This window comes from Mus caroli, chromosome 10 (assembly GCF_900094665.2).
Source record: "Mus caroli chromosome 10, CAROLI_EIJ_v1.1, whole genome shotgun sequence".
NCBI lineage: Eukaryota > Metazoa > Chordata > Mammalia > Rodentia > Muridae > Mus > Mus caroli.
This window is the reverse complement of record NC_034579.1, coordinates 108251272-108261750: the sequence shown is the minus strand read 5'-3', so window position 1 is coordinate 108261750 and position 10479 is coordinate 108251272. Positions and strand designations below refer to the sequence as shown.

At 41.0% G+C, this 10479-nt stretch overlaps 1 protein-coding gene across 1 annotated transcript in view; it reads left to right on the top strand.

The window, feature by feature from the left end:
• Lgr5 (leucine rich repeat containing G protein-coupled receptor 5) overlaps positions 1-8825 on the top strand; it is a 132544-nt gene extending 123719 nt beyond the window's left edge. The window contains exons 13-17 of the mRNA XM_021173502.2: positions 1477-1548; positions 2293-2418; positions 3383-3528; positions 5646-5729; positions 7126-8825. Of these exons, the coding sequence (XP_021029161.1) occupies positions 1477-1548; positions 2293-2418; positions 3383-3528; positions 5646-5729; positions 7126-8213 (1516 nt within the window). The 3' untranslated portion in view covers positions 8214-8825. The remainder of the gene's footprint in view (positions 1-1476; positions 1549-2292; positions 2419-3382; positions 3529-5645; positions 5730-7125) is intronic.
• The last annotated feature ends 1654 nt before the right edge of the window (positions 8826-10479 follow it).

Below are 10479 nucleotides of genomic sequence, written 5' to 3'. Positions count from 1 at the left end.
GAAGGAAGGAAGGAAGGAAGGAAGGAAGGAAGGAAGGAAGGAAGGAAGGAAGCCTGCTCAAAGGCCTGCACAATGCCCCTGTCTCCAGTCTGGAGAACTAGAGAGCAGAGCCCGAGAATCTGTGTTTTAGCAAACCTACCACGGTTTCTGTTTCAGTACAACTATACTAGGAAATGATTCTGTTTCTAGGGAAATCGATATGTAAATATCTAATTTTGTTTTATGATTTAAAATGTTGGAAGTAGTTCAAGCCTGAGAACTCAAGTTCAACTCCTAGACCCATGTGAAAAGACTGGTGAATTCTCACACACTTGTTATCCCAGCACTGGGAGGACAGGGAGAGTCCTAGGGTTTACTGGCCAGCCAGCCTAGCCCCCAAAGTAAGCTCAAGCTCAGAGAGAGACCATGTCTCAAAAAACACGGGAGATGACATTCGTAGAAAGACACCTGAGATAGTATTCCAGCCACCACATTCATAAGAGGAAAATCCTGTTTAGGAACCATTCCACAAGAGCTTGCTTATTCTATGAACTCAGTTCACCTGACGTTGCCCAGGGGCCCAGCATTGTAGACTTATCTGAACCTGAGAAACGTTGGCTCTGATGACTTCTGATTTTTTTCTAATGTCTGCTTCTTAATGTCTTAGACATTTCAAAAATGAAATCTCCATTGAAGACTTTCTAGCACTTGCAAGGCTCTGACTTTGATCCCCAACAGCAAGGAAGAAAGGAAGCGGGAGAGGAAGGGAAAGGGTCTTAAATTTATAGTTCAGATTTAAAAATATGGAAGTTCTTGCCTCTGACAAGAATTATCTGGAGAAGTTTACACTAAGGATTCTACACCTGCAAAATTGTCTACACTTCAACATATATGTATGGGCAGGTAGAATTCATTTCTCCATAAAATATTTTTCCTTGCTTTGAAGGATTTTATTTCTAACATATGCTTTCTTCTATTTCGCTTATCTCGATGAGGATTTACTTGTCTGTATCTTTTGGTGAGAATTTTCTTGAAAGCATCTGTTTACTTCAGAACTTGACCTATGGATACGGCGTGCACAAATGCTTGGTTCCATTTCCCTGAGTATCCAGGATCATCTTGTAATTTAAACTCTATTTTCTTGTCAGAGAAAGACACCCTGACATTTGCCACTTCCCAGTCCCCAATCTCCAGTCATTTTAGAAAAAAACGACAATAGAAATGGATATCCATGTTAGAGTCAACCTTTCTAGCAGGAAGCTAATAAGAACTACAATATCTACCTGATTCTTTCAAACAGGGTTGATTTGAAGTTCTGCCTTTAGTGACTTTTTTTATGCCGTTTTATCTTTATCTGAAGGAGAATTTGATGATCCAGCTATTCCTCATTTAAATAGAAATTAGGTTGGCTAGATACTGAATACATATGATAAAAATGTTGAGTGTTCTTTTTAACATAATGTTCTCATTTGTCTTTAAAAAAAAAAAAAAAAACAGGAACTTAGCATGGAATAAGATTGCTATCATTCACCCCAGTGCGTTTTCTACGTTGCCGTCTCTAATAAAGTTGTGAGTATTGCTTATTTATGAGACTTTTTCAATAATTAGAGACCATCTAGTTAGGGAAAATGTTAGCCCCAATGTATAGCCAGTGTGCTGTGTTCTCCCTGTCTAGAGCTGCTTCCTGGCCAAGGAAGATGCTCTACTCCTCCCGGGCCATATGAGCTCTTATGGGAATCACTGTGTGACAGCTGAGCAACCAGTGTGTGTTAAGATGAGAATTTTTTTCCTTTTTTTTTTTTTTTGGTTAGGTCCTATTTTCATTATTATTATTATTATTATTATTATTATTATTAGATATTTTCTTTATTTACATTTCAAATGTTATCCCCTTTCCTGGTTTCCCATCCAAGAACTCCTTCCCCCATCCCCTCCCCCTGTTCACCAACCCACTCCCTCACTGACAGAAGCGGGTGGCAGAATCAACCATTAAGCATTTTATTAGTCCTTCCTATCCGTCTTCAAATAAATGTATTTCCCCCCCTTGATTTTAGATGCCCCTACTTGGCAAAATGAGGCCAAATATAGAACAATTTTGATGCATCTCAAGTGTGTCCCCCTACAGTTCTGATTGTAAATTTAAAAAAAAAGCTATTGGAAACTAAAACCAACAGAGGTTAGCTTTACCATTGAAAGGAAGGACCCTGCTTAAGTTTTTATTGAGCAGTGTTAAGTCATCTTTAGGCTGCTTTTGTAAACATGCGCATTTTATGCTGATGGAGACTACTAAAAGCCTTGTTTGATGTTCTGCAGGGACCTATCATCCAATCTGCTGTCTTCCTTCCCCGTGACTGGGTTACATGGTTTAACTCACTTAAAATTAACAGGGAACCGAGCCTTACAGAGCCTGATACCATCTGCAAACTTCCCAGAGCTCAAGTGAGTTTGTCATTAAAACAAACAAGATACATTTGTGATCATGTGAAAGAACAGCCGTGTTGTTGTGATTTCAGTATTGGTGAGGTCATGAGACCCTTGTAAAATGCATTTCATGCCCTCAGTCCCCACCCCTAGGACACTGTGAGGACAAGGCCGACATGGAAAACTGTCTTCCTAACCACATTTCCTTTCCCTCTAAAAGATGCTTCCTGGAGTCACAGAGTTCATGGAAAGAGTTTAAAAAGCACTGATCCGTGGGATACATAGTGGGCCGTGTAATTAAATAACATTGTAACAGTCCTGCACTTCTGTTTACAATTTTTCCTTCATTGAGAATTTGTATGTTCTAATAAAATGGACTAAGTTAATAGTTGAGGAAGCAGTGCCCTTTAAAACCGCTATGCTTATGAACAATAAAGGAACATCTTAAAGGTTCTGTAAGCGAAAGCGAAATCCTGCCTGCACACTTTAAAATGAAGAAAGCAATAAAGCCCCCAAAAGATAGTACAGAAGAGAGAAAAGTATATTTTAAATTGCCACCTTGATCAACATTTTAAACAAACAACATGTTGTTTGTCTCTAGTATGTTTTACGTCATTTAAGTTTATTAGAATCTAATCCTGTGTAGAATGTTATGGTATATTTTAGTTAATTAACATAATTTTGCCATAATTTTCCTACCGTTCACTTCTTAAACCATTTTATTATGGAAAATTTTGATCATTGAAATCCCATCACTCAAGTTCCTTACTTATAAATACTTCGTGATGGTAAATTTTAATAACTGTGGTTCTAAGTATCACTAGAACGGACACCATTGTGCAAATAGCTTATAATTTGGGTAACTGGTTTAGGTTTAACTCCCAAAGTAAACATTATATATTGGGTGAAAAGATAAACATTATTATTTCATGACCCATCATCCTTACATGTATGTTTTTGGTTTTGTCCCCCTTCTGTATAGGATTATAGAAATGCCATCTGCTTACCAGTGTTGTGCATTTGGGGGGTGTGAGAATGTCTATAAAATTTCTAACCAATGGAATAAAGATGACGGCAACAGTGTGGACGACCTTCATAAGAAAGACGCTGGGTTATTTCAAGTTCAAGGTAAGAACTGATGTCATGGGGAGGAAGCTATAGTCAGAAAGGTCGTCAAACGTTAGTACATGGACCATGAAAGCCAGGAGTCCCTGTGTAATCACCCAGCAAACGGAGAATCAGTCCTACTCTGTAAAGACTCACAAAGACAGAAGAATTGCCGCCTATTTTATAAGTAAATCCTTGGCAGTTTTATTTGTACTTAGATCCTCCTTAGCATACACAGTGCTCAAAAGCGATCCCTCCATCAACATTTCCAAACTTTTTTTAAAAAGGCTCTTACCCCATTTTTCAAATATCCTCCTGTATTTCTCACTCTGAGAGAAAAAAAAAAATCCATGCTTAATTTTCTGGCCCAGAGAAAGGGGGTAGGGGGATGGGACATTTGAAATCCCTCCGTATTGCAGCAGAAGGGCCTAAGAATTCATTTTCTCATGCAACTAATTCTAAATCATGTTCGCCTCGTCCCCTACAGGGGTATCTGTCAGGAAGGTGGAATGAGATCACGTCTGTAAAGCCTTGGCTTTCCTTGCTGTAAGACGTTACTTAAACAGAAAGCAATGCATCTCCACACCTGTGGGGATGAAGAGGCGCCTTGGGCAGCGCCCCCTCCACTCCCTGCCAACCTTGCAAGTTTGCACAAAGTCCAACAGAAAGGCTTCTCATTCTTAGGGCCTGAGTGACTTGTTGGTTCCAGCGTGTACTTGTTGGTAGCCAGTCTGCTAAGTTTCCTTACCCTGTCCGCATACCCATCAGTTGATGGAGCTAACAGCCTTGGTGTTTGCTTGTTTGTTTGCCTGTTTGTTTGTTTTAGGTCACACAACACAAATCGCTCTCTTCCTTTGGTTTCAGCTCTTCCTGCCCCATCAACTCTAACCTCTTCTGCTTTTACTCCTTAAAACTTTAAAATTTAAACACATAAAGTCCATTATCTTTCAGACACTCCATCAGCGCCTGGGATTACATAATAATGCTAATGTCCTTCAGGGAGTTTATTTTCAAGACTGGCGATTCTCAGCCACGAGCCACGTGTTAGAATGGCACAGAAGGTTTTGACAAATTACTGACACCAGAGCGGGGGTAGGGGGCCGAGTTAGCCAAGGGCCTGGTGTGTAAGCATGATGATCTGATCAGAGTTCAGACCTCCAACATCCACATTAAACAACAACAACAATAATGAAGTGTGATGTGGCAGCTAGCACCTGTAATCTTAGTGTTGTGAAACCCAAATAACTAGCGTTTAATAAACAGCCAGCCCAGCTGAATGGGTGACTTCTGGGTTCAGTGAGAGACCCTTGTCTCAGGAGATAAAGAAGGGAAGTGACTGGGCAGCCCAAAACCTATCTATGACAGCTATGGGTAAATTCTTGGCATTTATATTTCTACTTAGGTCCTCCTTAGCATACACAGTGCTCAAAGGCGATCACTCCATCAATATTGCCATACTTTTCACGTATTCTTTTGAGAATCGTGTGTACACACATACAGAGAGAGAATACTGATTCCCAAGTCTCACACAAAACCAAGAATATGTGCATCATTAGGAAAAGTGTATCAAATTACAACTTTTTTTTTTTGCATAGTTTACTAAATCATGCACTTCACTATTACTTTGTCTTTTGTAATGCAGAATCCCCCAAGGGGGGGGGGAAACTGATTTTTCTTCTTGTGGTCAGAGAGAGTAGCCTAGAACACTCCATGCATAGCTATTGTAGTGTTAGAACATGGGTCACTCCTCTTTCCCAGTTTCTGGAAATCAACCCTGGGCCTCTGAGCACGCTAAGACTATAGTCTACCACTAAAGCACACCCCCGGTCTCCAGAAAACTGAAAAAGATGTGCTTCCTGCACTGGGAAACTTAAGACCATCGCAAGCTCCAGGGACCCGCAGAATCAGCGGGCTTGGGTGTTTTAACCTAGAGAGTATGGGAATGTTCCTCCCCACACCCTATTCCGCTGCGGTATAGCCAGAGTCGATGGAAGAGAAGAACATCAACAAGGAACTTTCTAGCCGACCTGCAGCAAAGTCTTGCCTTCATTTCTCTTTGGGACAATTCGCATCTTGAGGTCGAGGCTTCTGGCACAGAAACACAGAACTAACCCTTGCAGCGCTTCTCATTCCCTCAGATGAGCGGGACCTTGAAGATTTCCTGCTTGACTTCGAGGAAGACCTGAAGGCCCTTCACTCGATGCAGTGCTCGCCTTCCCCAGGTAAGAGATACCTCAGTATCAAGGACCCTTGACCACGGTGGCTCTATTTCAGAAGCGAAATCTCTGCCGACATGTGGCTCCTCCCTGGGCCTGACAGTCAGAACTTGTAAAATACAAACAGGCTTTAATCCCCTGGAGTCATCCTTCATTCACAAATAGAACTTGTATGGAGACCTGCTGACTCAGGCTAATACAGACTAACGAGCTAGCATGTGCTCCGAGGCAGATAGGACTGAAAAAGCAGTGTCACTACTCAGCATGGAATGGTACCTCCTAGCCTTGTTTGTATGACAAATTCATTTTTTGATAATGTAACCTTGTGAATTTATTAATATTGATATTTTGAATTTTTCTTTTTTATAAATTATATATATATATGTGTGTGTATATATATATATACTTTTTTTTTCTTTTTTACATTTCAAATGTTGTCCCCCTTCCCAGTTTCTCTTCTGAAAACTTCCCATCCCCCCCTCTTCCCTGCCTCTATGAGGGTGCTCCCCAACCAACACACCCATTCCCACCTCAAATCAATACATTTTTAAATAATTTAGATCTTCTTTATAAAGAACTATTTAGGGACTAGGAATTTAGCCCAAGAATAAAGTGCTTGTTTAATATGCTTAGGACTCTGCCCTTGCTGGGTGTGGTGATGCCTTTAAAAGACCTAGACTTGGGAAGCAGAGACAGGCAGGTCTCATAAAGCTCAAAGCTAGCCTGGTCTGCATAGTTCCAGGACAGCCAGAGCTATGTAGAGAGAGCCTCTCTTTAAAAACAAAAAACAAAAAACAAAAACAAAAAAAAAACAAAAAATCAAAACAAAAAAATGAACAACAAAAAAAGAAACACGTGAAAACAAATAGAATAGGGATGAATTTTAAAATATTCAATTCATTAAGCTGTCCTGTTCCTAGTGGGGAAACAGTAGGTAATTTAGTGGGAAAGGCACTGATTAATACTTTATTCCCAATTAATGTGTTCATTGCACCCTAAGATGTCTATGAAGTGCACACTCCTGCTGCCTGCCCTGTGTCTCATATGGCCTATTTCCCCACAAGTCTCTTTCTTGGACTGTGGAGCCATAGAAGCCATTCGGGTCTTAGTGAGAAACCCAGGCGATCTGGCTTTCCACATTGCCCACACTGGAATGTCTTAGGAGTGAAGTTTTCCCCTTTTTATTTTTCTATACATCCTCTGGAAACACAAGAACCTGGGGCATCAATGGGTCAGTGCCACAGAATCTCCAAGGCAGACCCTCCCACTGGTTTAAGAAAGATGGGCGAGGCACGCCGGCACTGTGGCTACAATGGTGGTTACTGACCTCCGTCTCTTGGCAAGTTTGCTACATCTGCCAGCCCAATCTGATACAACCTCTCTCTCTTCCTCCCCTGCTCAGGTCCCTTCAAGCCCTGTGAGCACCTATTTGGTAGCTGGCTGATCCGAATCGGGGTGTGGACCACGGCAGTACTGGCGCTTTCCTGCAATGCCTTGGTGGCTTTGACCGTGTTCAGAACTCCTCTGTACATCTCTTCCATAAAGCTGCTAATTGGGGTAATCGCGGTAGTGGACATTCTCATGGGGGTCTCCAGTGCTGTGCTGGCTGCCGTGGATACATTCACTTTTGGCCGTTTTGCTCAGCACGGTGCGTGGTGGGAAGACGGAATCGGCTGCCAAATCGTTGGCTTCCTGTCCATTTTTGCTTCCGAATCGTCGATCTTCCTGCTCACTCTGGCAGCACTGGAACGAGGTTTTTCTGTCAAGTGCTCTTCGAAGTTTGAAGTGAAAGCTCCCCTTTTTAGCCTGAGAGCGATCATTTTGCTGTGTGTCCTGTTGGCCCTGACCATTGCCACAATCCCCTTGCTAGGAGGCAGTAAGTACAATGCCTCTCCCCTCTGCCTGCCCTTGCCCTTTGGGGAGCCCAGCACCACGGGCTACATGGTGGCTCTCGTGTTGCTCAACTCTCTCTGTTTCCTCATAATGACCATTGCCTACACAAAGCTCTACTGCAGTTTGGAGAAAGGAGAGCTAGAGAATCTTTGGGATTGTTCTATGGTGAAGCACATTGCTCTGTTGCTCTTCACCAACTGCATCCTTTACTGCCCCGTGGCGTTCTTATCCTTCTCCTCTTTGCTAAACCTCACATTTATCAGTCCTGACGTCATTAAATTTATACTTCTAGTGATTGTCCCACTTCCTGCCTGTCTCAACCCGCTTCTCTACATTGTCTTCAATCCCCATTTTAAGGAGGATATGGGCAGCCTGGGAAAGCATACCGGTTTCTGGACGAGATCAAAACACCCGAGTCTGCTGTCCATTAACTCGGACGATGTTGAGAAACGGTCCTGTGAGTCAACCCAAGCCTTAGTATCCTTTACCCACGCCAGCATAGCCTATGACTTGCCTTCCAATTCCGGGTCATCACCAGCTTACCCCATGACTGAAAGCTGTCATCTCTCTTCAGTTGCATTTGTCCCATGTCTCTAGTGACTATGAGAGAGGAACGTTTTTAAGAGTTGGAAACCTGAAAAAATGATTTCTATCAGAGCAGTAGCTAAGAAAAGCTGAGCTAAAACCTACCTTAAAACCCAAGCAAACATCTCTAAATAGGTGTGGAAACAGTGATACCTTAGAACATGAGAGCATCATCACTCTAAACACCGCTTGTATCATTTGTTCAGCTAAGAAGGAAAGCCATCAAGTCACTTAGATGAACCCAGATGAGAAAAGCAGCTCTTCAAGTTGTATTCTCTTCTAACTCACCAGCATAGTCTCTCATAGTGAGAAGATTCATTGGATGACTCAATGGGTGTATTTAAATCCACAAATTCCTTTTTTAAAAGGTTAGAGTTTTAAGAAGAAGAAGAAAAAAAAAAAACGGATCTTCAATGGGCTATGTTGCCCACAGAGTTTAGTTTTAATGGCTACACAGAGATGGTTGTGTGTCTTTTTCCCTTTTGACGGACAGGCTCCTTCCAAGACACCAGTTTCTTGAATTGATAATTTGAGACATTTTTAATCCATACATAAATTTAAGATACTGGGTTCTAAGCCAGGCATAGTGACTCACGCCTTTAATCCCAGCACTTGGGAGGCAGAGGCAGGCGGATTTCTGAGTTCGAGGCCAGCCTGGTCTACAAAGTGAGTTCCAGGACAGCCAGGACTATACAGAGAAAAACAAAAAAACAAAAACAAAAAAACAAACAAACAAAAAAAAATGGGTTGTATCCAGTGCATTCTCCCTTGGTGAAAGAAAACTGGTTTCAAGTTTTTTTGGAAAGGAACGTTAACTTAAATGGTTCCTAGAGCAATTATACATAGGTAAGATTTGATTATTCTGATTCGTCTTTTAAAATCCTGGAATCTGAAGCTCAGAAAGTTCATTGTCGGCCATGGGCATACCTATGAAAGACAGTATGAAATTGTCGGATCTGTATTTATTTCTGAGTAGGAGCAGGCTTCCGGCAAGATGTTCATCACCCTCTCAAATGGCTGTGCATTCTAAGTGCTCAAACGCAGGGCGTAAGTCCGTAAGTCCACTGTGTAACTTCACACACCCATCTCTGGTAGCTCTAGCAACAATGCCTCATCACACTTCAGACTCAACAGAAACTGGGCACAGTAGGATTCGGCGTATTTAGCTTGGTTCTAGCTGTGTCTTGTTTCCGGAACAACCACTTGATATGAAGACCATTACTTCTCTGCTTATTCCATATTCACGCAGGTGTTAGATGTTTCAAGACAAATTGTTAAATCTGGAAAGTGAAAGGTTTATTCTTAACTTCTGTGATCCTACATTAGCTTTGTTGCACCCGAACCAAAAGGCTATTAGGTAGATTTATTTTTATATAAGCATGTTTTATTTTGACCAGATGTTTTAATGTGGAATTTTTTTAAAAAAAATACATTTATGAGATGTTTTATAAGATGTGTACATATAGAATTGTATTTATTGCTACAGGAAAAATGCAGTGACATTAAAGAACATGATAATAAACCGTGTACAGTAGCCTATTCTCCCAGACATATTGTTTCTCTGCCAATTTCCCCAATGCATTAACTGTACATAACACATGTAAATACATAGTGCTTGTAAATAGAGCCAGAATATGCTTTTCTACTGGGAGCAAAATAAATTTGTAATAAAATGTGTGACTTGCAAAACAAACTAGCTCTTTCAAGTGTATTGATTGAGAATATAGACAAATGCATGATCTACTAATGTTTTCAAGTACTGGTGTATATATTCCTACCTATTTGTGCTCTAATCCTTTAGATATGTCAGACTCAAATTTTTCATGAGAATGAATCAAAATATATTTTTTAGCTTCCGAATTGTCTTCCCTGTAACTGATAAGTTGTGGCTTTAATGTAATTTGTTGTCCCCCATGAGGATTTGAATAGGATAGTCTACAAACTAGTCCGAATTTCTTAGTAATATAAGAAAAAAAAAAACATTTTAAAGCCTAATAAGAAAAACATATGAAAAACAAACCAATCTTAAATTGTCTAAGGTGGACATGTGTATATATCCTAGAGTGGATATATATACATTTCATGACCATGTCAAGAACATTCACTCCCAGCATACAATAAAATGCACTGCTACCATTCAGTTCCCATTGCCCAAAACACAGGAAATATAATTTTCTAGACACCCCATGTCAGACTAGCAACTTCAAAAGGTTCTGCCTGTGCCTCCCTGGACTGTATACGATGGAGGACCAGCATGACTGCTATAAGCCAATGCTCA